Source organism: Colletotrichum karsti (assembly GCF_011947395.1).
Source record: "Colletotrichum karsti strain CkLH20 chromosome Unknown Scaffold23, whole genome shotgun sequence".
Taxonomy (NCBI): domain Eukaryota; kingdom Fungi; phylum Ascomycota; class Sordariomycetes; order Glomerellales; family Glomerellaceae; genus Colletotrichum; species Colletotrichum karsti.
The window spans coordinates 727,653-754,781 of record NW_024065923.1 but is presented as its reverse complement, the minus strand read 5'-3'; the positions used below and the strand labels follow the sequence as shown (position 1 = coordinate 754,781).

Genomic DNA, 27,129 nt, shown 5'->3' with positions numbered 1-27,129 from the left:
AATTTAATTTGATTCTTCCGATTAGTCACAATACTGCTATTTCCGGTTCAGTCTTCGGGATGGTTTGACGCCGAGCTCAGCAGCCCAATTTCAAACTTGCTCCTGATGAGCTGAAAAAGGACTACTTCAAGCACAAATGTTGAAGATATGCTACCTTTTGAGCCGTGCGGTGGGCTTTATGAAAAAGACTAGAAGATTTGATGGTGTCAGTTTGCTCAACGTAAATGTCTCCGAGAGACTACGTGTTTGTCTCTAAGGATTACCTTAAAGTTGTCTGCCATGGTACAAGGCTCCGTTAGCATGGTATTGTAGAGCACTTCTTCTTCTATAGATAAGTCCTGTGCCAAGACCATGGACCAGAAAGGTAGAAACATGGTAGAAGGAACGAGGCCTTGTGACCTTTCAACTTCTGTTGAGGCGTTTGGGTTAATATGCATTCATCTATGTGCTTTCAACCGCCGACTGGTAGAGTACGAGCCGGTCAGCTTCAGCCAAGAAAGCAGCTGAAACTGACGGCCCCAATGCCCTGGCAACACCATCCTGCAGTTGAGATGCTCCGTCGTGTGAGCCATTTTGACGAATTGCAGAATTGACCGATGGCATTGATCTCAAGCCGCAGTATGAGCCTTTCCCTTCTTGTACCGGATCATCAGGGGTTTGACAAGCCAAGAATCTGGTTAGATCACAAACCTATGGCCAACAAGCAGGTGACTCAGATTTGAATCAGATACTCTTGCTGTTGGTTATGGACGTTCAATACTTTTAGATATAAAGCCACCTTGGATCGCCGAGATCGAGAAGCTTCTGATCAGATCATCAGCCCTCGAAACACAACATCTCAGTCTTTAGTTCTCGCATCGCCTAATCCAATAACACACGATGAGGAATCTTCTCGCTTTCCTCCTCCCGGTTCTTGCCGTGGCCACTCCTCTCGGACCTACGGGGATGTCCGACTTCCCAGACCCCAAAGAGATCCAAATTGTAAACGCCAGCTTCTCTGGGAGCGGCTGCCCACAGGGCTCCGTCTCAACCACAATCTCCCCGGACCGCACAGTCATCACCTTCGGCTTCGACAGATTCCAGACTTACATCGGCCCAGGCCTTCCCATCGCCGAGCGCAGCAAGAACTGCGCCCTTCACCTGAGCCTCAAGTACCCAGGTGGCTTCCAGTTCGCCGTCGTCGAGAGCACCTACCACGGCTACGCCCAGCTCGATGAAGGCGTCACTGGGACTTTCTTCTCGACCTATTTCTTCTCCCAGGATGCCTCGTCGACCACCACTACACAGACATCCATCACCGGTGGCGGCATTTGGCTCGATGGTCAGGTTTACACCAAGCAGGACAGCATCCCGACCGCTTCACTCATCTGGGCTCCTTGTGGTGCAACTGGAATTCTGAACATCAACAACCGCATCGCGCTTACTTCTAAGAATGCTCAGGCCTACGGCTCTGTTACCGACGACGATGCTACCGTCGCCTTCACCCAGCAGATCAACATCAAGTGGCAGGCCTGCAAGAAGTGAACGGCCTTGAGCTAAGGCGTCAGATCAGGGCCTTTGATGCCGAGGCTATTCGTATCTTGAAAGCTCTCCTGGAAGGTACATGAGATGGTACACGACATGGAGAATTTATCGGGTTTTATGCAGCGAGGTTTCTTCAATTTCTTAGTTCAGCGCAAGCATTCAAGTCAATCAAGCCTCTACGATATTATCGCCTTTTGTCCTCCATTTTACCAGTCAAAAGCTGTTCTCAATGTACTTGCCGAGTCTGTCCAAACCCTCCTTCAGCAAGTCCGTACGACACACGTATCCAAATCTCATTTGGCCTTCAAACTCCACGCCGTCTCCGAAGCAAGTTGAGCCAGGCATCACAAGAACACCTGTATTGTTCAAGATCTCCAGACAGAACTCGTCGTCCTTCACCAGCTTGCCGTTCTTCTTGAACCCGATCATGGCCGTGGTTCCCGCAGTGGGCTTGAGAACCCAAAAGCAGTTTTCCGGGTACTTGTTGATGAACTCTTCGACGAGGGCCAGGTTGGTTCTCGCAAGGTCCATGTTTCTCTTCAGCAGGTTCGGTCTGACAGCATCGGAAAGGGCGTACGCCGCTACCCTGTCGTCAAGTTGAGAGACGCTGATGGTGGTGTAGTTGCGGGCACTCTTGATGGCGTCGATGATGCTGCGGTCTCTGGAAGCAATCCAACCCAGGCGGATTCCGGCCAAAGAGAATGCTTTCGACATGCTGGAAGTCGAAACCGTCTTTTCGTATCCCAGAGAAAGTATGGATGGTGGCGCGGATTCACCGGCTGGAAGGCTGTGAAACAAGGGACGATACACTTCATCCGCCATGACTATTATGTCTCTTTCCTTGGCGAATTCGACGATGTCGAGGAGAACGGACTTCGGAGTTGTGGCTCCGGTGGGGTTGTTCGGGTTGTTGATGATGATCATCTATTTGATGTCAGTCCAAAACTCAAAACATTTATCACTAATTGTCGTACCTTTGTGTTGTCTTTTACAAGACTCTTCAGCTCCTGGACATCTGGGATGTATTGGTTTTCGGCCTTCAACTTCCACAAGCTCACGTCGGCTCCGAGACTCTTTGGAACGTCGTAGAGCTGTTGATATGTTGGATAAATGCAGATGACATGATCTCCTGGTCCAACAAGGGTATATAAGAGGAGGAAGTTGGCCATAATGGCACCCTGGGTGATGATGACCTGGTCGTTTGGTAGTGTCCCCGACACCTCGTTCTGGTACATGTTGGCAATGTTCTGCCGAGCCTCCTCTGAGCCGTAGATAGATCCATATGTAAGCCTTTGCGTGGCGATATCAAATGGCCCGGGGGCTTTCGGGTCGCTTGACAACTGGGTAAGTTCTTGGATCGACACGGATTCGCAACAGGTTTCGGCGAGGATGAGAGCGCCAGGCGTGGTTTCCAGACGATCCATCCATTCCTCAACCTCAAAAGGCTTGATTTGAACCATGATGTCGATTCAAAGATTGAGACTAGTTCAAAGAGGGCAGTAAGGAATTCAATAAGGAATTGAGACTGATGAGTTGGTATTTGAGTGTGGGAGACGTTGTTTCGAGAACCTCTACCAAACATGGGCAGTGTTGAAGTGACGCTCGAGGTCTTAAGTAAGAATTTGGTATGTACTAAGAAAGAAGTTTTAGGGCTTTTTTGACATTCATGAATTACAAAATCTTGACTTTGCGCGCCCTTCTTCGACAGATGCACGAGGGATGGGGTTCATTGGGATGAGAGGTGGAACAAGACACCAAGCCACGCCTCCGCGGCCCCACTCTTATCACTTGTGACTCCATTTCCATTGGCCACGTCGCCTAATGATCCGAATCAGGAAGCATCTTAATTAGTCTGTGGAGCGTGGGGTTTGCACGCCGTCGACGGCGCCAGCATTTATCTCTGGAAGGGCTTTTACATGACTAGCATCAATTAACACGATAGATTCAAAATTCGGAGTCTGGTTTCCGAAGCTTCTGTGGTAAACTACGCTTCTGCGACGATCTACTGGCACACCTATGCGTTTGAAGGAACTATGTCTGTGCCCTGTCCCAACCAACTTTCCCAACCAACAGGATGTGAACTTCATATAAATTAGATAGACGACTCCAGTTAAATGACAAACAATACGATATATTCTTAGCTTCTATAGCTTTCGAGGAGAGAGTGAAATAAAGTTAATTATTTGGCAATCAGAACTTAATACGGAATGTCGACTTCATATGTCAGTTTTAGACGAGGCGCAGAAAAAGCTGTTGACGGGTCTTCAACAGGACAACTGGGATTTGAGAATTGCAGTTTAACTGTTTCATTAATACTTGTTCCGTGATGTCTTTCAGTAAAAGCTACGGAATAAAGGTCACATCTGTGTCTTTCGCCTTTCTATTTGTAGTGGACGTTCGAACCATGGAGAAAGACGCTTGGAACGAGTAATCGACCAGATCTCTAGTTGGACCAGATCTCAGGTTCGCTGAATGTGATGGTAGCATTCTCCAACTTTATTCCGGCGTTGAGACGCAACAGTCCCGGCCAGAAGTTGGGAAAGTACTCATCGCCCACGGCGTTCGTCTTCTGTCCTTCCTCCACATCTCCATCTCCCTGGTCCAAGTCAAAGATACCCAGAGATGCGTTATCAGTGACTTGGCCCGGTACAGTAGCTGCCCAGTGATCGGTTCCAGCCAGCTCATCGTACGTGCTGTTTGCAGACGGCAGAGGTGGCTGGGCCAAGGTTGCGTTGACGCCCAGAATCTTGTACAGATCAGTGCTGAAGGGCAGCCCGTTGACTAAGTCTGGCTTGAAAGTAGCCTTGAACCAGGGCTTTTCTGTGGGCGTGGACTCGCTCAAGTCCCCGGTTGTATCAAAGGGATAAACCTTGACAGTTGTTTCGCCATTGTCGTTTTCCGTCCAGTCGAATCGAGCCAGGTGCTTGGGGATGTTCCAGTCTATCCAGAAAATCAACGGTTAGCCGTCTGCGCCATCCCACAAACATCGATCACTGCAAACCTACTCGTTCTTCCATTCCAGCACGTGTATTTCTGGCTCACGTAGATCCTGCTGACCCTCACATTCTTCTTCTCCTCAGTCACGCCGGAGGCATCCGTGTGGTTGTACTTGAAGAATCCAGGTACAATCAACAGTTCATCATACGGACCGACAGGGCTCTCCGTGTATCGAATGATCTGAATCATGCCGAGAATACCGAGATACTCGCCTTCCACGGCGGAGGCGTATTGTCGTTCCAAAGGCGGGAACGCCTTTGTTGGCAGGTCATTTGACAGTGGTACCAAAGTGACGGAATATACGGTGCCCTTGAGCGTCCATGGCGCTGGCGCAAGCTGAATCGGGGCCGGCGACTCGTTGTCCCACTGGGCCACGGACAGCCCTGCGAAAGTCGCGAGCAGAGATGCGACGCTGAGTCTCATGCTGATGGCTGCAAGCGTAAGATAGCGGTTGATTGAAGATGTCTTGGTAGATGGTCGACTCAACCGCTAGGAAGATGACATGCAGTTCAGCTTTCTGGAGACAGGCACCAGATTTAAGTAAGCCATTGCTATGTCGACGTGTGAAGTTGGATTGCCAACTCACATGGACCGGGATGGCTTCGACCCCTCGTTTAGGATCGGCCGGCAAAGTGACAGGTCTTTTTAGGGAAAGCACATCGCCAGATACCCTGAAATCCCAAGCTTATTGCGGAAATCCAATTATCCTTATGTCGATCGCCATCATCTCATTTGTCTTTAAACTCAGAATCCGCCAGCCCGCACATCCACAAGCTGAAAGCCCATGAGCTAATTCGCCAGACACCCACAACACCTTATTTTCAATCCTTGTCGGGCTTTGCGTGTCCCATTCTCCCTCCACAGAATGATAGGGTTACAGCGGAGGTACAGGGGACTGCGGATTCTGCGTTTGGAATGGAAATTCTACCAAACGCGGACAGATAGCGGGGCAAGGATGGAATCCATGTTCGGCAATGGGTTGATGGAGCACGAAGGATCACGAGAATTTTCTACGGATATGTCGGTGTCCGTCGGGCAGCCGTGATGACCCTCGTGTATCGTGTCATGCAGAAGCATGGGGGCCAAGAATAGGAAAGATCAACGCTCAGTCATGGTAAAAGAAACGAAAATTGACGATGATGTCTCAACGTTATACGAACGACGGGAACATGCAGGCTCCATGAGTCTGTTTAAAACCTTCGTTCGCCCTCATCAATTTCCACCGGCAAGTCCTTTTATTCCGCGATAATATTGGTTATCAAACATTGTTCATATCCACCAACTCATCATTCTTGAGATGCATCCGCTGGGGTTACTACTTGTTCCCGCAGTACGAGCGCTCCCACTCCTCGACTCCATCATCAACCCCATTACCAATAGCATCTGGACAACGCAAGATGGCCTTGTTCAGACAACCCTGGGAAGTCTCGCGGGAACCATCGGTGCTGGCCAAGCTTACGACTACGTCGTAATTGGCGGCGGCACAGCTGGTAACACAGTCGCGTACCGTCTGGCCGAAGCCGGCAACACCGTCGCCGTTGTCGAGGCCGGGCTTTCGTACGAGGTTGGCAAACCTATCGTTGGCCCGGCACCTCTGGGAGACATCATAGGCGTGGGCTCCAATCCCGCTGATAGTATTCCAACGGTAGACTACGGCATCAAGACTATCCCGCAAGTTGGAGCAGGAGGTCGCGAAATGCACTATCCTCAAGGCAAATGTCTTGGTGGCACCTCAGCGCTGAATTTCATGATCCATCACCGACCGAACCGAGGTGCCTTAGACGCATGGGCTGACGCCGTTGGAGACGAGAGTTACACGTTCGACAAGTTCCTGCCGTACTTCGAGAAGAGTTTCAACTTCACTCCACCGAATACCGAGATGCGTCTCGCAAACGCAACAACGGCATATGTTGAAAGCGACTTCAACCCTTCTTCAAGTTCTCACATTCAAGTAACCTACCCCAATTGGACCCCTGTGTGGTCTACTTGGGCAGCTAAGGGTCTTGAAGCTCTCGGGATGAGATTGACGGATCGTTTCAACCAGGGAGTTCTGAATGGCTATCATTATGCTCAAACAACTATAGATCCCGAAACTCAAACCCGATCTACTTCAGCCGACTTCATGTACGCGGCTAGAAACACAAACATCAGCGAAAAGCTTACAGTTTACCTGGGCACAAGGGCCAACAAGGTACTTTTCAACAAGAGCAAGAGGGCCACTGGTGTTGAGGTCGCTGGCTTGGGATTGCAAGAATACACTTTGACTGCCAACAAGGAGGTCATCCTGTCAGCCGGCGCTTTGCACTCACCGCAACTACTGATGTTGTCAGGCATTGGCCCCGCAAAACACCTGTCCGAGCATGGCATCGAAGTTATTGCCGACCGTCCAGGAGTTGGTCAGAATATGAGCGACCATGCTTTGTTCGGCCCAACCTACGAAGTAACATTTGACACTCTCAATAAGGTCCTTGGGGATCCTGTTGTTCTTGCAGAAGCCGTGGCTGACTACGGTCTTACGCAAACCGGTCCACTGACCAGCAACTTGGCCGAGTTCCTGGCATGGGAGCGGATGCCAAACAGCGCGAACCTCAGTCAGTCGACGTGGGATGAGCTTCTCAATTTTCCGGAAGACTGGCCGCATATTGAGTACTTCCCAGCCGCTGGCCACATCGGTTCCTTCAATATTCCGTGGCTTGACCAGCCCAAGGATGGAAAGATGTACGCGGCAATCATCGCAGCGTTGGCCGCTCCCTTGTCTCGTGGGAACGTTTCTCTTGCCAGCAATTTTCCTTCGGATGCACCTCTCGTTAATCCAAACTGGTTGACACATCCGGGAGATATTGAGGTGGCAGTGGCCATGTACAAGCGCATTCGTGAAATCTTCAATACAGAAGAAGTTCGCAGCATCCGCGCTAGCGACGCGGAGTACTGGCCAGGCCTCGAATTGAAGACTGACGAGCAAATCCTGGCTAACATTCGAACGAGTGTCATGGCAGTTATGCATGCGTCGTGCACCGCGCGGATGGGCCGGCGGGATGATCCCACCGCCGTTACGGACAACTTGGCGAGGGTTATTGGTGTTGAAGGGCTGCGCGTTGTGGACGCAAGTACGCTGGCTCTACTGCCACCAGGACACCCACAAGCAGTGATTTATGCATTGGCAGAAAAGATTGCAGATTCCATTGTCCAGGGTTTACAGTAGCTAAGTTGCCGAGGGCATGTTGATCGATGTCAGAGTACGTTTGGTCCTACGTCGCGCTGGCATGTTGGATTTCTCATTCCAGCCGATCATTTGTTTTACCAATAGACATGTCTGAATTTCTTGTACCTTCATGTGGTTGAAGCCATAACATCCAGCGCCAAAGATAGCTCTACTAATTGTCAGTGTGTAATTGGCCCAACAATTGCGATATCTCGCCATGCAATGCAGCTACCCTTGTGCTTCTGCTCTATTTCGATATCTCCACGAGCACACACTCAACATTCCATATTATGCGAGAATAAAACTTTGTCCAGATAAGCTTTGAGGAGTAATGGGCCCAACAAATATTGAACGCACGGGAACCCGACGGATGCCTGCTTTCGTAATCCAGGCAATGGGGGCAGACGGTCTTGACTTGAAAGTTGCGTCAGCAGCACACTTTCAAGTGTGGAATTCTTTCCATCAACAGCCAACGTACTCTGTACCGGTTTGTACCCGCTATCATGGGAATCAAGTTGGACCATAGAGGGAATATTACGGTCCCAAAGGATGAGGTTTGGTAGTGAAAGGTCGAATGTGTCAAGGACCGGAGCTACCTCATTGGGGGATGCAAAATCAAGCCATCTCGTGACGTTCTGGTCTTTTACCTATACTTTCTTACAGCCGATTATCCTAGAAACCTCGCAGACACGACTGATCAAGCCATGCCACAGCTGTTCTCTTTCCGGCGTCACGACACCAACTTACGTTATTGCGGCCTCAACCAATCCTTTCTCCAAGCCATACATGCAGAGAATGATAAATTGGTGTATGTGCATGTTCAGTAAAAAGGTTGATGCCTATTTTGGTAAGTCGCCAAATGTCCGGTGGAAGTTTCTCTCAGGTGGAGTGTGGTCAAGGGGGTTCATCTCTAGGTACTCCCCTCCATCTCGGTCCACCAAGAATACGTTTCCAGGTCCTTCTCAGAATACACGACATGCGTTTTTACCAAGAAACACGATGCTTGGAGGTGTCAGGTTGAATTAGACTCGTGTCTGTGTCTGGATCTGATAGGCAAAGGAGTCACTTCCTACAATGTTTGATTCATGGGGAACCCCGCGCCGGCGAAATCCCCGAGCCACGTGTGCACGACATCGGATGATCAGCGGGTTTTCATGGGTTTTTTCTTCGGTGCCCACGCCGAGAAAGCCATCTGAAACCTTATCACACTTGTGGATGTTTTCGAATACCCTCCTCACGCCAGCGCGCTCAAACCCTGGGAACCTCTTCGGCGTAAGTACCGAGCTATTGATGCCACTCCTCTTCCCCGCGGGGCCCCAGGAACTAGCTGTGATACCTTGAAGGGCCTCAAATAACCGGCCGTCCCCGGATTTCCCTCGAAGATCTCAGAATGTTACACTCCAGCTGTATTCAGGGAGCAGGAGAGAGCAGTCACTCATTACTTCCATCGAGAAACACCATGGCCATAACCTCAGAAGACAAGACGTGAGTACTAATCATGCCATTATGGAGGCGTGTGATCATTTCTAACGGGTATGGATGTTCTAGGTCGGGCACGAATGGTGGCCTCGACAGTGTCAAGGTCACCCATCATGAGTCTCTGCACCATGGAAAAGTTGAGACTGCAGAGTGCGTTTTCTATGTCCTCACGAAACGCGATGAATCTCTCCAACAATGACCCAAAATGCAGAGTCAAGAATCCTTTGACCGGAATACCCAAAGACAGGCTGTTGAACAACGTTGCTCGATTCGCGGAGAGCAACGGCTTGCGCGATGACATCGAGTTTTTCCGAAAGGGCGCTTTGGCTGCTCAGAACCCGGGAGCCTACGATGATATCGTGGAACTCACACCCGACGACCGGTCCGTACTACGATATGAGACTGAGAATCGATGGAAACATCCCTTCGCGCTTTACTTCACTATCGTCATGAACTCCATTGGCGCTGCCATCCAAGGCTGGGACCAGACTGGTACAAACGGCGCCAATCTTTCCTTTCCCCAAGCGTTTGGAATATCAGACAAGGGTCCAGCGTGTCTAGCTGATGGTACTTGTGAGAGAAATGCATGGATCATCGGTGCTATCAACAGCGCCCCTTACATGGCGATTTGTCTCTTGTAAGGTCACCCGCGGACAAGTTTGATGTTGCCTGAACTAATCAATATTCTCCGCAGTTCTTGCTGGTTATCCGACCCTATCAACGACTTGCTCGGCCGACGAGGAACCATTTTCCTCGGTGGCTGTTTCGGCGTCATTTCACCCATTGGCCAGGCTTTTTGCCAGAGCTGGCAGCAGATTCTCGCCTGTCGAATCCTTCTCGGTGTCGGTATGGGACTGAAGGAGGTCACAGTGCCGGTATTCTCGGCGGAAAACGCCCCTGCCAACATTCGTGGCGCGCTGGTAATGTCATGGCAGCTTTTTGTTGCTTTTGGTATCATGCTGGGATTCAGTGCCAACCTTGCCGTTGCCGGCACTGGAGATCTCGCTTGGAGACTCCAACTTGGTTCGGCCATGATTCCGGCTGTTCCCCTGGTGCTCGGCATCTTTTTCACTCCTGAATCCCCTAGATGGCTGCTCAAGAAGGGGAGATACGCCAAGGCTCATCGTTCACTCCTGAGGCTTCGGGGACACCCGCTTCTGGCGGCTCGCGACCTTTACTACATTCACTGTCAGCTTGAAGAGGAGCGGAACTTGATTGCATCCAAGGGATTTGACAAGGGCAACTTCTTCACCAGATGCTACGAACTCTTCAGTATCCCACGTAACCGTCGTGCAACCCAAGCATCTGGAATCATCATGGCAGCTCAGCAATTTTGCGGTAGTAAGTTGTTACCAAAGTGGCTGTTATCTCTATAGTGTACTAACAGTGACCACCTAGTCAACATTATGTCCTTCTACTCGTCAACGATTTTTGAGGAGGCAGGTGCCAGCAGCAAAGTTGCCCTGATAGCCTCTTGGGGATTCGGCATGGCAATGTTCGTCTTTGCCATCCCAGCATTGTGGACCATTGACACTTGGGGTCGGAGGTCACTCCTCCTTGCAACATTTCCCAACATGGCTTGGACACTGCTAGTTGCTGGCATGGCCTTCTACATTCCCAAATCCAGTCCAGCGCACTTGGGTGTAATTGCTGCATTCACATACATCTTCGCCGCCTTCTATGGTCCTGGAGAGGGACCATGTGCATTTGTCTACTCGGCAGAAGTTTTCCCTCTCTCGCACCGCGAAGTCGGAATGTCCTGGGCCGTGGCCACCAACAACTTCTGGGCTGTCATTGTGGCTCTCACCTGGCCATCTATGCTCAAGGCCCTGAAACCGCAAGCTTCATTCGCGTTTTTCGCTGTTGCAAACATCATCTGCTTCATTGCGATCTTTCTATTCATGCCAGAGACCAAGCAGCGGTCACTGGAAGAGTTGGATGACGTCTTTTCCGTCACGACTCGGCGACATGCGTCGTACCAGTTGAAGGAGGTCCTGCCTTGGTGGTTTAGAAGATATCTCTTGGGACAGAAGAACGTCACCGAGCCACAGCTGTACCATTTCGAAATGGAGGAGAGTGTCGAAGCTGGCTCGAGACGCTAAATGCAAGCCTAACACTCCATGCGCCGCGCTCAGCCCCGTCAAACGCTTGACGCCTAAGAGAGCGTGACGATTCGTTTTCCACAGGGGCTTTGGGGGGGACAAGTATACATAGATCCTTTAGACAAGAATAATAGTAAGACTATGTTTGCAATACTTTGGATTACAGTTCTGCTTGACAGTTCTGCTTTCTTCCAAGTCATTCTTACTCGAGAGGTGGGCACGCAGACGACAGGTCTAGCTTCGTCGCGTGGTTTTTGGGTCATGTCTTCCAGACGTGTCAATGGTTTACGTCAATTCATAATGAGCTGAATTCCGTCACGGAGTGTCTTGTTACATTACACTGCTACATGGGAAGATTTGCCGGCGGCGCAGCCTGCACTAGGTCGTTGATCGTTTGGTAATCAACATGAAGCCATGACTCACTCCATATATCAGTTATACCCATTCTCACAGCATCATTCGCAGCAAGATCCGCCATTGAATTTGGACTGCAAGGAAGAAGATCTGTAGGAAACGTTATTACCCTTGACTTAAACGTATAAGATCGTGTTGTACCTACCCATAATCCTCGAGAGTATGAGAGCTGCCCGGCCCGCGATTGGTTCTACCACTGACATTGTTTGCAACGTTTTTTGAGATTTCTCAATTTGACCTCGCCACGTTAAAGCCGATGGGTGATGAAGATCGTAGACAAGACACGTCACGTTGACAAAAACGGACGTGACGAGCCAATAGGTTGCATACCAGGCCAAAGCACCAGGACAGCTGCTCTGGGTTGAGCAGAAGGTAATGATAGACTGCGTGCAATCTTGAGCTGCCGAAATACATCGACCGACCAAGTCGTTAACATCGCTGGTGTCTAAAGCCTGTCGTTGTTGCAGGGCATCGAGAAGAAACGGCCGGGTCAACACGATTCGAAGATGCTGTGAACGCCAAAGCAGTACCATGCGCGGTATGTCGAACCACGAATAGTCATTTGATGGTGCCTCTTTGAAGAAATCGGGCAGAGAGTTCTGCCATCCAAGGATGCGGTCGTCCAAATCCAGCATGTCCGTCCTCGATGGCAGGCGTCGTTCCAAGAGCTTGGCGTTGGCCTCATTGCTGATGCTGGCCAGCTTGCACTGCCATATCAAGGACGAAGCCACGGTAGGGTGATCGCGAGACTCCTGAAGGCTTTCGTTGTCCACTGCAAGGTCGGAGTCGTCTAAGTTCAGCGGCAAGTTGACGTTGTCCCCCGCTAATGACAAAGAAGATCTTCCGAAGGTAAGACGAGCTCCAGAATCGAATATGAATAAGGTCCACCAAACGCGACGACGAATCTCCATGGTGAAAGGGGTTATGGACAAGTCAGAGAATTCTCTGTGTAACCCTAGACTTAAGGCCATGTTCATCGCAATCCCAAGCAAGGTGAACCCGCTGTTTGGTTTGTTACGCTTTTGCATGTAGTTGGCCATGAGCAAAAAAGCCTGGACAAGATGAATAGACCCTCGTTGTAACAGGTTGAATGACAATGTTGATTGCGCTAGATTGAAGAAATGCACATCAACCTTACTGGAGCTTTCAGGACCTGTAAAGGCCCCGACAGCCAGAATCATGTTGCAAAGTACCGGCCATGAGCCGTCTTTGGGTTTCGGTATTGCGCCTACATTAGGATCCGGCCACGCGTCAGTTGGAGTCAGCTAGTTGTTCAAATACGGAAGTTTACTTGCCCATGAACTGTGCTCGGAAGAAGCCTTCGTGGATGAGTGGGTATGCGTTATGAAAATGTCGAAAATACCAATCTAGACACTGGTTCCTGAATGCCGCGGATCGAATGCGTGCCTCCACGTCTGAAGTGCTGACCAGGTTGACGGGAATATAGGAGAAATCGAGCTCAGAATCACCTTCGGAGAGGAAATGAGCAACCGATTGCAAATGGCGCAACAGTGCATTGCCTGACTGTGGCCCCATGTACCCAGATGCTCTGGACTGGAGCGACAAGGAACCAATTCCATCAGTAAGGACGCTCTGCTCTAAAGTCTCATCCCACTCCAAGGCCTCGATGGTGTCGAACTCAAGGTCTGGCGGGGATGGTGTCAGCACTTCGTGGCCATCCACACTGTGATTTCTTGGTATTTGGCTAATGCTGCCTCCTGGAACATTGCTACTGGTTGCTATCGACGACGACTGCGGTGTATGGCCAATGTCTTCGTTTGCCGTTGCTTCTAGTGCGTGTGACAAGTTGACGTTCGGAAGAAACCGACTCCAAGCCGCTTCGAGATTCTGCATACGCCTATCAGACTGTCGTAGCCGCCTAAGAATAATTGCTCGTGAGCCCATGTCAGCCAATTACTTTCTGGATAAAGATACGTGGGGCCCGAAGGCCATTCCATTTACTATTTAGAGGTCAAACCGGTTCACCTACCTCTCCAGTGCAGCAATCTTGCCGTGAGTCGAGGAATAACTGCATACTGCTTTGCTTCTGGAGCATTGCTGGCAAGGGTTATTGCCGGAGCACCGGACCTTACGCCGTTTGCACACATCACAGGCTTTGTGACTGCCTTCTCTAGGTTTGGTTTCAACGCGGCCCGGCGAAGGTTGCGCCAGAGTGCTTGGAGTCTGAGGAGCAAGAGAATCCATGGCAAATCGATGATATGGATTTGAATTACCCGATCAAAACCCGGTCATAGGCTTCGTTCTGACTTCGAAGTGTATTGAATAGTGGAAAGACCGTTCAAATGTCCGACGGTTGTTGCGTTGCGGCGTACGAGGGGTATCACCCCCAAGTCAGGTTAACGAGTAAGAAAGAGTTTTTTGTGGAGTCTTACGGCATCAAAATCGCTGAATTAGTGCTGAGCGTTGCATGAAACGAGATGATGTACCGCCGCTGGCAAGCTAACGAGCATGGAAATGTGTAAGATGCATGTGATGTCTTCGCTTGCCACTTCGTTTTCTCTTTCTTTCAACCGAAGCTTGTCCTACAAGTTTAACGTCTTAAAAGTCTGTTTAGGATAATGCAATATGCGTTGCCTGAGTAACAACAATCATGAATATTGGTCAATCCCAGTGAATCGTGATTCCAATAGCTTTACGCTACAAGACTACAAGACTATGAATTTTCCGACTTCAAGTATATACCATGCCTCCGTTGGCACATACAGTGTCTCCCGTAACCCATCTTGACCGCTCCTCGCATAGAAACACAACGATATCGGCGACATCCTGCTCCGTACCGCATCGCGGCTCAGCAGGAACTTTCTTGTTCTGCTCTTCCATGCGGGCAAGATGCACAGGTCCTGCTGCGCGATACATGTCTGTATCTACAGGCCCAGGATTGACGCAGTTGACAGTCACGCCGTACTTGTGACCCAGCTCTGTGGCCCAAACTCGAGTGAGGCCTTCAACTGCAGCTTTAGAAGCAGCGTACACAGATTGCGTGGAGTATCCCCCTCGGGAAGATATCGAAGAAAGATTGACGATGCGCCCGCCGCGATTGATGTGCGGCAAGACCGCCTGCGTCATAAAGAGAACCGCCCTGACATTAACTGTCATCAAGCGGTCGTAGTCCTCAACTGTTACCTCTTCCAGCGGCGCATTTCCTCCCAGGCCAGCATTGTTAACCAGAATGTCGATCTTGTCGGTCTGGAATTCCTTGAGAGTTGTCTCAAGAATGGTCTTGGGAGCATCCAATGACGCCATGTCCACTCGAACACAAACCGCGCGAGAACCGAGGTTCTTCGCTTCCTCGACCAGACTAAGCGCCGCGGATTCAGATGACTGGGAAACATAGTTGAAGGCAACCTATGAGTATCAAGGAACGTAAGCTATGGGACTTCTTATTTCATGGAGGGGTCCCGGGTGAGACTCCTCCAGAGCCTGCCAAGGTGATCACCGTTGCAGGAAGGGATGCTGGGGGGGAGAACATACTTTCGCGCCCTCTTTGGCAAGGGCCCGTACGATTCCCGCACCGATACCTCGAGCTGCACCAGTCACAATTGCAATCTTTCCTTGAAGAGACATGGTCCAAAGTTGTGAGACGGTTGTATGTGGAGATAGTATCGAGAGGAGAGAATGGGATAACCATAGAGGTCAACAGGGGGCGAAACGTATTGCTAGCTTGGTCCCTATGAACAAATTTCTTCTGCTGTTTGTAACTGGAAGAATTTTAAAGGCGATCAAGAGATGTGGCGGCTCTTCCAAGGCACAATCTTGGCCGCGCGGAGTCACTGCAGGCGGGCGGGGAAACCACCGAGGCGATAAGTCGCGGAGAAACCGCCGAGGGCGTGCGCCGAATGTGGGGTAACGGCGATTTGACCGAGATTCTGGCGTCACTCATTCATGACTTTTATCCAGCCATGTTGTTGAGGTTGAATGCTTTCTGACAGGAAGGAGGGGGGGTATGAGGGGTAAGACCCGGGTTTGTGTCACAAGAGCGCCTTGAGACTGCACGAGAACGGCCCCTCTCCGAGGGCATGACTTGGGATTAATAAGACTGATTTATCACTGCGCTCATCCTGTAATGTTTCGATCTCACATATCTTTCCTTCTATTGTGACCTTAATCTCAACGTTTTCCACACCCTACAACGGTCTTCACCTTTGAATTCGTTTCAATACCATGGCTGAATCCAACGAAGCTGAGGTCCTTCGTCGGAAGCCTGAGAACCTTGCCGTCTACACCAACCCCGACCATGAGCTTTACCTGAAGCGAACGGAAATTCCTACTCCAGGCGAGGGAGAATGTCTCGTTCATGTCCGCGCCACAGGAATCTGTGGCTCCGATGTCCACTTCTGGAAGGCAGGCCACATCGGAGAGATGGTCGTCACGGGAGAGAATGGTCTTGGCCACGAAAGCGCGGGAGTTGTCGTCGCAGTTGGACCCAACACGAGCAAGTTCCAGGTGGGCGATAGAGTCGCAATGGAATGCGGCGTGCCGTGTTCAAAGCCGTCTTGCTTCTTCTGCCGTACGGGACAGTACAATGCTTGCCCCGACGTCGTGTTTTATTCAACACCACCATACCATGGAACGCTGACACGCTACCACGCACACCCGGAAGACTGGCTTCACAAGATCCCAGATACGATATCCTTTGAAGAAGGATCGCTTTTGGAGCCGTTGTCTGTAGCTTTGACTGGCATCGAACGATCAGGCGTTCGCCTGGGTGATCCAGTCGTCATTTGCGGTGCTGGGCCTATCGGTATCGTCACCTTGATGGCGGCCAACGCAGCCGGTGCCAATCCAATTGTCATCACGGACATCAACGAGAGCAGACTGCAGATTGCAAAGAAAGCAGTTCCGAGAGTGCGAACCGTACTGGTTACCGCGGGTAAGGACGCGCAAGCGGTTGCTGAAGATGTCAAGACGACTTTGGGTCAGGAAGCCAAATTGGTCCTGGAATGCACTGGTGTGGAATCAAGTGTCATCACCGGTATCTACGTGAGTGCTCCATGGAATCTCATACTCTCTTCACTGCTAATTGGGGTGTATAGGCATGCCGTTTTGGTGGAATGGTTTTCGTCATCGGCTGTGGGAAAGATTTGCGACCATTCCCTTCATGTACATGGCTGGAAAAGAAATCGACCTACGATTTCAATTCAGATACCGTGACATATATCCCCGAGCCATCGGCCTTGTCTCTGAGGGGGTTATTGACCTGAAGCCGCTGGTCACTCATCGCTATACTCTTGAGGAGGGGGAGAAAGCCTTCAAGACGGCTTCAGACCCCACTGCATTGGCCTTGAAGGTTCAAATACTTGACGACTGAGACAAAAGGCCTGCAAAACACAGGTTCCAGCCAAATCTGCAGCTTATGATGGGTTTGGGGCGGTAAAATTACCAGGTGGCGGCCAGGGGCGTTCCAGGGCTGGTGTTGAGTACATTGAGTTCAGCAGTGTGTGCCTAGTATCGTAGAAATCAACCAGTGATGAGCACAAGTGGTTGAATGATTGTGTTGTCTTATTGCTTTTTGAATGCAAATGGCATTCGAATTGTCTTTCTTTTACTCTTATTCACTGCCGTATTGCGTTCCACCGCTTTAGCATGCAAGCTGCACGACTGTCGCATTCAGTCATATACAAGACCTGATTATTCTTCAGGCCCAACTTACTTCATATGCCTTCTCATAAGAAAACACACAAACAAACAAGAACTTGTTGTTACACATTAGAAACCAGTTTCGTAGCCTCAAACTAGGAGAGCCCTAATGCCCAGCCGTTCCATAGCGCTTCTGACGGCATTTCTGTTACAACTAGAGCCATCACCCAACTCCCAACATTCTCTCAGAATAAGAAGCACCGTGCCACAGTTAGTGAATCCAGTACCAGACCTTTCAAGTATTTCCTCCAGCAAGTCTCTGAAAAATGGTTGTTGGCTTGGCGATGCCACGGCGCCGGCCACACATATTGGCCAAGTCATGCCTCGTAAAGAGGTCCCTTTTGGTACTTTCAGCAGGGCTTGAATAACTCTTTCCACTGACCTATGAATCTCTTCACTGTATTTCTCATCGCTAGTAGATAGAGCGCATATCTGGACCAGAATGGCAGTGGCGTAGACGCGAGTCACGGCGTGGCATACCAGTAAAGCCTCAGGCTGATATTTGTCAGTTCCCCATCGATGATTGGCAAGAGAAATTCACGAACCTCTTTCCCATCGTTCTTGAGCCCTTCAATGCCGTGGTAGATTCTATCCGTAATATCCGATATTGTTCGAGTCGCAACGGCCCTGTCCATGTCTTGAAGTCGTGTCTCAAGCGACGCAACGTCACCGAGAGCTGAGAGAGCCCAGTTCTGGCAACCCATCACGCAGGAAACATCCAGATCATCGAGACCGAGCCATTCTTGGTACGGCAGATTTGGGGCTTTAGCGGTTGCCACACATGATACAAGGTCAAACCAGAGAAGTTGTGCCATGTGAAACCTCATAGCAGCATTTATCATTCGTTGCATTCCAGTCTCCGCTCCTTCCAATTCAAAAGCCGAGTCTCTTGGCGAAAACTGACTGACGACCGATAAAAGAGCATTCAAGTGTGGTTCCCACTTGGATGTTCCCCCTTGGAAGACCTTCACAAGTCAGCATGTGAGAGGAGAACAAGGATATGACGGAGCGGATACCTCGAAGCTGATTAAGAAGGTTCCGCAGGTAAGAAATTCGACCCGATACTCAGGGTGACTAGAAAACCCATCCGTCTCACAGTGACAGAGCACTTGCCGAAGTTCCTGCATGGCATTTGTGTGATATCGGATGAGTTCCGACTCCATGTCTTCAGTCTTGGTGTGTGATATACTATGCTGATGTAGCGCAGACAGTGTAAAAGCGGCATGGCGTAGCGGCCCTCTTTTAGACAATAGCCAAAAAAGCCAAGCTCTTCCTCCAGTGGCCGGGTTATCGACGTAATACGCGTACTGTAGCGGGAAGATGTAGTCGAGATAGTACATGAGCAGTTCCGCTTCTCTAAATTCCGAACTTCCGGTTGAGGCAGATATTTGCGGATCATTTCTCATGGACTGCCTGGATTGTAGAGCTTTGCGCGGGCTCCCGGCAGCTTGTGCTTTTCGTGTCTGTCGAAAATTCTGTTTTACGGCGTGTTTGATACGTTGCAACTCGGCGCGGAGCCTGTTCGGATTCTTCACCCATTCGGGCTCTGGCCCATATCCATGGCATTTGATCTGTCTTTCGGTGCATTCTTTGCATGCTGGAGAGGACTCGTCGCACTTTCTGTGGCGAATGCGGCACGTCCAACATCCGCCGCTGCTGCGGGCCAACGGCCGGGGCATAGCCACTGCAGAGGGCGCGTCGATAGAAGAAACAACCCGGCTTTAAAATGTCGTATATTGCGAGGTTAAAATTGACAAAGCAAGTAGGTTTTGCCCGCACCAACTTATGATTGCCGTCTCGTGTTTTCGCGTTGATGGGTTGAAGTTCTCGGGTGTGAGTCTCGTTTATTCCTACCCCAGAACCCCGCGTCTTCAGCCGTACGCACGGCCTGGGACGGAAAGTCGAGCCGAGTTCTGGGAAGGAAAGTCGAGGCGAGACTACTGGAGGTGTAAGTCGAAATTCCACCGCTCCATATTGGAAAGACTGCTTTGACTGACTGCTTTGACTGAAGGAATTCAAGTATAAATATGGCTTTCTGAACGTCTTCAGATTCTCAGAGTTGTCTCGCAGACAAATCTTATCATCTCCATTATCCCTCAACCTCAAATCTGTCATCTGCCCACCATGAAGTATGAGCGTATGCCCATCGAGATCGAGTCTCCTGAAGAGTACGGCTACGACAAAATCAAGTACAACCTTTCTGAGAGTTCAATTACCGACCAGAGTCTGGATTCCCTCAACCTAAGAGTCCCAAACCTCACGCTCTTGTACAATGAACATCGAGGAAGCAGTCGTCTCCGGGAGTTGATTGCCGGCGACTCGGGTTTGGTGAAAGACGACGTGCTGATAACGTCAGGCGCTGCCGGTGCTCTTTTCATCATCTCGACCTCCCAACTGAGCCGAGATGATCATCTTGTTGTCGTTCGCCCGAATTATGCTACCAACTTGGAAACACCAAAGGCCATTGGATGCGACATCACCTTCGTGGACCTTAAGTTCGACAACAGCTTCGATGTGGACGTCGATTTCGTGGAGAAGTCCATTCGGAGCAATACCAAGATTGTTTCTATCACTTGCCCACACAATCCCACAGGGACTGTGATTTCCCAGGCCACATTGGACCGTCTTGTTGCTATCACCAAGGACAAGGGCTGTCTGCTTTTGGTAGATGAGACATACAAAGACGTTCAGTACGACAGTGGCCTGCCATTGGCAGCATCTCTTGGGGATCATGTCTTGAGCGTTGCTTCCTTGTCAAAGTCCTACGGTGTGCCGGGTATTCGTGTGGGTTGGCTCGCGACACGGAACAAGGAACTGCAAGAAACGTTCTTGGCCGCAAAGGAGCAAATCAACATCAGTGGCAGTGTCATCGATGAGTGGATAGCCGAGCAAATCTTGTCGAAGAAATCGTCCATCATTGCCGCAACGACTGCCGAGATGAAGCTTCGCCTGGATATGGTGAGCGCTTGGGTTGACAAGGAGGACTTGCTGGAATGGGTGAGACCAGCCGGCGGCGTCGTCTGTTTCCCGCATATGAAGAAGGAACCTGTTGGCGGGATAGCGCAATTCTACACAAGGTTATTGAGGGACTATCATACGTACGTTGGACCTGGGCATTGGTTCGAGATGCCGGACACTTACTTCCGCATTGGCTTTGGGTGGCCTACGAGAGAGGAACTGAAGGCTGGGTTAGATGCAATCTCTCAAGCTCTCAGGGGTTGAGTAGATACGTTCCAGAACAACAAAGTCATCGTCACTTTTCTGTGGAAACTACAGTCCTCCACGGTTATTCTCATTGTGAAGTTTTCTGTTCTAGGCTAGCTAAACAATTTATCAACGTTATTGTCATCCTCCACAATGACCCTCAAGCGTAGTGAATTTCAGATGCAATGATTCCATATTAATCGTTGAATGAGCACAACATGATGTTTATTTAAGAACTTAATTACAATCTCAGGGGTAGTCTTGCTTGGACTGGAACTTCAGCCAACTCATTCAAAACTATTAGTGCAGTTGAAACATGAGAAGACAGAAACCTAACCAACCCATCCGACAATTACTGCAACTCGACTTTCAATCTCTTGAATCCAAAACAATCAAACAGGGCAGCAAAAGTCTTGAGCAACTGAATAACCACATATCCATACTTCGACTTCCCAAATTGATGGAGCCATCATTCAACAGCACCACCAACCGCTGGGGCTGCAATGATGGACTAGGCAGTCTTGCGCTCCTTGCGGAAGTGGTCTCTGGCCTTCTCACGAGCACGGTCGCGCTCAGGGCTGGCGCAGAAGACATAGTTGCCACGGCCCCTGGTGCAGAGAATGTTCTGGCGCTCTGGCACAGCGTTAGCCAATGTCTTCTCTCCCAAGTTGATTCGAACTTACCAAAGGTAACGATCTGATCCTCGTTGGCAGCGCAGAAGGCAATGTCTCCGTTCTTGCAGTTGGGGGCATCTCGCTCGCGAACACGATCATCATCGCGATCGCGGTCGCCGCGGTCGCCATCCCGGTCACCACGGCGGTCGTCGTCACGGTCGCCGTCACGGTCGCGGTCACCCTCAAGCTCTCCGCGGCGGCGGCGGCACTCGCGGTCACGGTCGCCATCCCTCTGTAAGAGTCTTGTCAACACCAAATCCATGAACTGATAGGTGGGGCACACGATGAACTTACATCCCGTCTTCGGTAGCATTCACATCGGCGCCTGCTGATATCCCAGTACTCGTCCAACTCGCACTCCTCGATGCGACGCCACTCCTCGGCAATCTGCCTCACGAACTCTCGCTGCTCGCGGTAGGCGCAGAAGACTCTGTTCACGCGGTCTCTGCGGCAGTAGCGGCTGCCCTCATCTGGAGATATGTTAGCTTCATCCTTGATCTATGGATCAAATAAGGCTGTACCATAGCGAGAGTACTGGTTGATGCCTCTACCGCAGTAGAGCTCATCTCTCTCGCTGCGGCATTCGCCGCGGCGGAAGAGGTCGTAGCGATCGCGATCACGGTCGCGGTCACGGTCAGCCGCCTCAGCCGGCATGGCAGAGACGGAAGAGATGGCCGCGAGAGCAGCAACGAAGAAGGTGGAATAGAGCATCTTTCTGATGTAAAGACTTGCAAATACTGCCGAAGACAGAGATGGGTATATGATGAGCTGATTGAATGAATTGCTTGCGAGGCTGCCTGATGAGAGAAGAAAGACTCGAACAACAGGAAGAAGATGGCACCCTTTATAGGTCGAAAACATACCTGAGCCATGACCGGCGAGAGAGTCTTCTGGCTCCGAACATGTTGCGCCAAGAAACCTTTGTGTCTGTCGACTGTCGGTTTCGATAGCACTCTAGCCATCAACACACACATCGTAAACTGTATCCAATATGCCATAGCTTGAGGATTCGAGCTCTTCCCGAAGTATCCGCTGCCAGGAGTATCTCCACACGAACCAGGAGTCTCTACTGTCTTCGGCCTTGTCCCGAAGGCTTCCATACAGCTTCCTCATCAGACGACACGTTTTGAACCAAGGTATGGCCTGTGGCACATGTAGCTGTCAGCTTCGCTTTAGGCATGGTGCCTGGTGGAGGAAGCCACGAGCAACCGTTACGCCTTGTCTAGCAGAGAGAGCTCTTGGTGAATGGAATTTGGGCTCCACAATGGCATGCTTTCTTTGCTATGGGGATCCGTAAATCCAAGCAAGGGTTCCTTGCGAATTTGGTAAATCTTCCGGTTGAGCAACTGGGGTGGGTGAAGAAGATGGTGTGCTGCTTAACTTAATTTGCTCTTCGTTGATCAACCCAGTTGCATGGGGACTTCTTAATGCGGCTCTCAGTTGCCCAATTTGATTGGCCAAGGAACTCTGCTGTCAAATCGAAAGGGTGTGTTTCTTTCCTCTTTGGCTTCAGGTCTCCATGGAACGGTGATCTTGGCGATATGCTGTTGGCCTGGAGTAGGATATGGAACTATGCAACTGTGGAATCCCAAACTTTACAACTCTCAAATCACATCTTTCACCTGGATACAAGCTGTTGTAAGTTTGCACTTGTTGCACAATCCTCTGGAATCCTCTCCTTCCGACAATCTGTTAAAGCGTAGTATGGTATCGACCTTGGTTGATCGCACCACCTAGACAGCAACCACCTCGAGCGTGCCAGTAAATAGCATGATTGTTGGCTGAATTGGGATATTTGCCATCTCCTTTGAGCGATTTGCATTGTACGGCTACGTCAATGTTCAGCTCAGCTGTTGTTTACATATGCGGCGGCAATAACTGGCGTAGACGCGGAGAACGACAAGCTTTGGCGGGGAAGTCGAGGCCAGCTTTCCCGTCAAGATGATCAGATCTCCAAGTGGCAGTAGTTCACCTTTAGACAGCTGCGGAGGATTGCAAACTTTAATTGCGAACCGAACCTTCCGACTTTCCGAAATGCGGATCACAAATAAACCTGTACAGCGATCACCAGCTGTGTATAGAGTAGACCAACAGACATCTCTCGTTCTCCCCTGATGGTCCCCAATCGCAACAGCAAGAAGAATTCAAGTCACAGTTGACAGCCTGGGTTCTCTACTGCTAGAACTCGATGGCCAGGCTGGGAAGCATCTCGGGCTTCACCACTCGGATGCCTTTTACCGGACGACCAGAAATCCACCTGGAAATGACGGGTATACCGAGAACGGCTACCCCAACGACCTGAACACTGAGATTCTTTCCACAGTCCCAACTTTATTTCAAAGGATGGGGCATGACTGAAGTGTGCCCGGACTTCGTGCACCGCCACTTGCTGAGCCTATGACTGACGTGCCCCCTCAGATTGACAGCACAAAACACACCCTCAAGAATAAGTTTGCATGGCAGAGCTGCCGAAAGAAACCCTCATGCTCGGCAAAGTAGGAGCTTACCCAATTAGTATGACTAGACACTGATCCATGGACCTGGATTGCTGCATTATTGCGGCTGGTTATTTGGCTGATGTCCAAGTTCCGGCCGGACTGGAGAGGTGGGTGTGTGGTCCAGCTAAGTTGGCTCATGGCTGCCCGGCAAAGCATATCTGTTGTTTGGTGAATAGTTCGCCCGGGCCCACGTGGATTGCATGAGGACGATTGCTGATGTCATCGAACGATGTTGCGCTGGATACATTCCGATGCCGCCGGTAGGCATCCATCCATACGTGGCGATTAGAGTTATCCAGCAATGTGAGCGACAAGACAATTCAATGCCAGGCGCCTTGCATTAGATGCATGAACAGGAGTGCTGACACTCAGTCTCGGGCGAATGAGATAATTCCCGTTGTTGGCAATAGTCGCTTTCATGACGATACGATGCAGCGCCGCTCACGGACGCCTAGACGAAGCCAAAATCTTCTCACTCCGAGAAGCCCGCAAAAAGCACCACAACGCCGGATGCGTTCTTAGGAGTAATCACAATCTCGTAGAAAAGCATGAGACAAGAAGCAAATCTTGAACAAATCAATCGTGTATTGAATTCGTAAAGTCCTGATTGTTGGACTGAACACTGCAGGATATCTTGGCGCCAGTATTGTAGAGAGCAGACTCGTCCCTCAAGGACGGAATCCTCTTTGCCTCCTTTCATGTCGTTCGATCAAAGCCGGGGGAATAAGAAATCGCTCAATGTTCATGCAAGGTAGGAAATTGTAATGAGAAACGACCGTGAAAAGGTCAGTGGACAGAAGTGAAAACGATCATGAAATCAGGACATCCGGTATCACCGGAAGCCGCCCTGGTAGCCTTGGTTGGCGCCTCCGTAGCTGTTGTTGCCAAAGCCTTGTTGGTTGCCAAAAGCGTTGTCGCTGTAGCCGCCATGAGGAGGGCTCATAGGCGGAGGGCTATGCTGGTCAGGAGAGCCGAGTCTTGAGTAGCCGCCGCTAGAAACATTGCGGCTAGGTGCCATGGGAAGGGGGCCCGAAGGGGGCGCGCTCGGGCTTTGCGTTCTCAGCGGAGGCAGAACGGGAGTCTGACCGTTGCGGGAATCGCTGTAAGACTGCATGCCAGTCGCGGCACCGGCGCCGACGGCAGCAGCCGGGGCGGCATCCCAGACGGACTTCTCCTGAGTCGCAGGGACACTGTAGGAGTTCTCTTGAACCATGCCGTTCTTGCTCCAATCCCTAGCATTGTACTCGGTGCCCGTTGATCCGTTGAAAGAGTCGGGGTCGATACCACTCTTCTGGAAGCGTTCCATCTCAAGACGCTCCTCCTCAGCCTTGGCCTCTCTCAAACGGTTCTCGGCAGCACCGCGCTTGCGTTGACGGATGAAGTACCAGAGACCGAAGGCAATGAGAGCGCAGCCAACACCAACGCCGGAAGCATAGACAGCAGTCTTGGCAGTAGGGTTGAGCGAGTCGAACTTTTCACTAACAGACTTGCTGGGCTCTGCGAGAAGAGCCTCCTTGACGGTAGAGTTGCCGCTGGGGATATGTTAGCCTATCTGAATTGAGATACGATGCAAGTCGAGGGACACTTACTCAGTGATCTTGATGCTTTCCCACGAACCAGACTTGTCGCCAAAGGAGTACTCCTTGCCGGAGCTGTAGTCGGTGACCTGCGCAGACTTGACGTACATCGTGTACGGGCCGGCGGCGTAATCGGTGTCTCCTCCAGCCCACTCTCTGGTACCTGGAGCCATACGAGGATCACCGCCTGCCCAGATACCAAGACTGAGGCGCATGGGGGTTTGAGGGTAGGCCTTGGTGTTGTTGGCGTCGGCGGGAAGTAGCTTGCGAACCATGTTACCATCTACCCACCATTCGAGCTGATCCTTGGTCCAGACAGTGGTGTAGTTGTGGAAGTCGTCATGAATGCTTCCCGTGACGGGGTGTTCGGCGCCGTTCTTGAAGTCTTCGACACCCTTGCCGAAGTAGTTGCTCAAAGCGTCGTTGTTGACGCCCAGGAATTCCCAATCAACCTCATCCAGTGTATCACTGAGCCACATCATGGAGCTCACAATTCCCTTGCCAGTAGCTGCTCTCATGTGGATCTCAGTGCGGCCGAAGAAGAAGTAGAACTTGGTTCGGATTGTAGGGGAGTCGCCTTGCTTGCTAATCGTGAACTCGGCCCCGTTCTCGCTGGTGTACTTGACAGGGCGGACCGTGGTCTCCCAAGCATCGGTGGAGGGAGTGGCGTTGAAGTTGAAGTTGAAATCCATGCCGAAGGCCGGGTCGGCTGGACAAGTGGTATTCATCGGGTTGCATTTGGTCGAGACCTGGGCGAGGGCAGGCTGGGCGAGCGACGCCAAAAGCGCCACTGCCGAGAGAGTGTATTGCGACAGCATTGTGTCGAGTAATTGTAGCTATACGCGAAATAGGCCAGATAGGGACGAAGTGACTGATTTGACCTGAGTAAAGGAATGATCAGGAAGTTCGAGGCCAAGTCGTGAAATGGCCGAGCTTGCCAAGTGGCTAACGCAAGGCAATACGTCAAGTATCGCGAGAAGAAAGAGATCAGAACACAACGCGCTCGCGGCAACGTGTATTATCAGTCAAGGAGTGACGAGAGTGAGGGGAAGAGAGCGTGTTTGCCCGTTGTCTGGGGCAGAGGAGTGCTAAAAGACACACAGTCACAGACGAGGCGCCGTGTTGCTTGTTAAAAAATAAGGAAGAGAAGTAAGTGACCTCTCGCGAGCTTGCGAGATTCTAAAGGAACAGCAATGGTGGGGGTTCAAAATTGAGTTGAAAAGGAGAGTGGATAAAGCGCTGGATAGCGCAGGTGCTCAGATTGGCGCATTGGAAGAAGCCGAAGCACAGACAAACGAATTGAGTTGATGGCAACTCGACTCCTCGAGCAATGATAGGAGGCGACCTCGTCCAGTGTGGGCGAAGCGGAGCGGCAGAGGCAAGACAGGCCAGGGGATGCTGGAAAGCGAGACAAGCGACATGGTGATTTAAGGGGTTGCCAATGTCTGTTGCTCCTCTTCGGGTTCTTGGAGTTGCATCTGCAACGGGCAGCGTTTCCGCACCAGAGCCAACTCGGCCTAGTGTCACGACTATCGGTCGAACCAGAGAGCGGCAGCCGTTCAGTGCCCGCGTCCTTGTGCCACTGCCGGTGCCACAAGTGCAAGGTTATCCGAAAGGAAATTATTCCAGCATTTGTTACGCGACCAACTGGGCAAATGTGAAGACTATCCCCGAGATTGTTGGTGGATCACCCCGTCAAACGCGGCATCCTAGCCCGGGGGCGAAAAGGTCTTCCAAAGCGGATGGGTTTGTCTGCGTCATAGGCTGGCTTTGTAGAAGAACAGAGGTACGCTATTCGTG

The 27,129-nt window shown here is 50.8% G+C and overlaps 10 protein-coding genes across 10 annotated transcripts; 5 read left to right on the top strand and 5 right to left on the bottom strand.

The window, feature by feature from the left end:
- Positions 1 to 879: 879 nt before the first annotated feature.
- On the top strand, positions 880 to 1,524 carry CkaCkLH20_07484 (uncharacterized protein; the record flags this gene model as incomplete). Its single annotated transcript, XM_038890201.1, has 1 exon — positions 880 to 1,524. The coding sequence occupies one exon, from the start codon at positions 880 to 882 to the stop codon at positions 1,522 to 1,524; it is 645 nt and encodes a 214-aa protein (XP_038744679.1).
- A 213-nt stretch (positions 1,525 to 1,737) lies between these two features.
- On the bottom strand, positions 1,738 to 2,984 carry CkaCkLH20_07483 (aminotransferase class i and ii; the record flags this gene model as incomplete). The annotated part of the gene is made up of 2 exons (XM_038890200.1): positions 1,738 to 2,448; positions 2,499 to 2,984. 2 exons carry the CDS (start codon positions 2,982 to 2,984, stop codon positions 1,738 to 1,740), a joined length of 1,197 nt encoding a protein of 398 aa, XP_038744678.1.
- Positions 2,985 to 3,967: 983 nt separating this feature from the next.
- On the bottom strand, positions 3,968 to 4,944 carry CkaCkLH20_07482 (uncharacterized protein; the record flags this gene model as incomplete). The annotated part of the gene is made up of 2 exons (XM_038890199.1): positions 3,968 to 4,464; positions 4,530 to 4,944. 2 exons carry the CDS (start codon positions 4,942 to 4,944, stop codon positions 3,968 to 3,970), a joined length of 912 nt encoding a protein of 303 aa, XP_038744677.1.
- Positions 4,945 to 5,818: 874 nt separating this feature from the next.
- CkaCkLH20_07481 (choline dehydrogenase) lies at positions 5,819 to 7,723 on the top strand (the record flags this gene model as incomplete). Its single annotated transcript, XM_038890198.1, has 1 exon — positions 5,819 to 7,723. One exon carries the CDS (start codon positions 5,819 to 5,821, stop codon positions 7,721 to 7,723), a length of 1,905 nt encoding a protein of 634 aa, XP_038744676.1.
- Positions 7,724 to 9,182: 1,459 nt separating this feature from the next.
- CkaCkLH20_07480 (uncharacterized protein) lies at positions 9,183 to 11,304 on the top strand (the record flags this gene model as incomplete). The annotated part of the gene is made up of 5 exons (XM_038890197.1): positions 9,183 to 9,208; positions 9,272 to 9,352; positions 9,414 to 9,839; positions 9,897 to 10,543; positions 10,601 to 11,304. The coding sequence occupies 5 exons, from the start codon at positions 9,183 to 9,185 to the stop codon at positions 11,302 to 11,304; spliced, it is 1,884 nt and encodes a 627-aa protein (XP_038744675.1).
- A 3,105-nt stretch (positions 11,305 to 14,409) lies between these two features.
- CkaCkLH20_07479 (short chain oxidoreductase) lies at positions 14,410 to 14,982 on the bottom strand (the record flags this gene model as incomplete). The annotated part of the gene is made up of 1 exon (XM_038890196.1): positions 14,410 to 14,982. One exon carries the CDS (start codon positions 14,980 to 14,982, stop codon positions 14,410 to 14,412), a length of 573 nt encoding a protein of 190 aa, XP_038744674.1.
- Positions 14,983 to 15,900: 918 nt separating this feature from the next.
- CkaCkLH20_07478 (l-arabinitol 4-dehydrogenase) lies at positions 15,901 to 17,047 on the top strand (the record flags this gene model as incomplete). The annotated part of the gene is made up of 2 exons (XM_038890195.1): positions 15,901 to 16,723; positions 16,773 to 17,047. 2 exons carry the CDS (start codon positions 15,901 to 15,903, stop codon positions 17,045 to 17,047), a joined length of 1,098 nt encoding a protein of 365 aa, XP_038744673.1.
- A 2,453-nt stretch (positions 17,048 to 19,500) lies between these two features.
- On the top strand, positions 19,501 to 20,598 carry CkaCkLH20_07477 (uncharacterized protein; the record flags this gene model as incomplete). The annotated part of the gene is made up of 1 exon (XM_038890194.1): positions 19,501 to 20,598. The coding sequence occupies one exon, from the start codon at positions 19,501 to 19,503 to the stop codon at positions 20,596 to 20,598; it is 1,098 nt and encodes a 365-aa protein (XP_038744672.1).
- Positions 20,599 to 21,091: 493 nt separating this feature from the next.
- CkaCkLH20_07476 (uncharacterized protein) lies at positions 21,092 to 21,965 on the bottom strand (the record flags this gene model as incomplete). The annotated part of the gene is made up of 4 exons (XM_038890193.1): positions 21,092 to 21,213; positions 21,264 to 21,486; positions 21,549 to 21,724; positions 21,776 to 21,965. 4 exons carry the CDS (start codon positions 21,963 to 21,965, stop codon positions 21,092 to 21,094), a joined length of 711 nt encoding a protein of 236 aa, XP_038744671.1.
- A 2,619-nt stretch (positions 21,966 to 24,584) lies between these two features.
- Positions 24,585 to 26,147, bottom strand: CkaCkLH20_07475 (glycosyl hydrolase family 16; the record flags this gene model as incomplete). The annotated part of the gene is made up of 2 exons (XM_038890192.1): positions 24,585 to 25,284; positions 25,342 to 26,147. 2 exons carry the CDS (start codon positions 26,145 to 26,147, stop codon positions 24,585 to 24,587), a joined length of 1,506 nt encoding a protein of 501 aa, XP_038744670.1.
- Between the last annotated feature and the right edge of the window lie 982 nt (positions 26,148 to 27,129).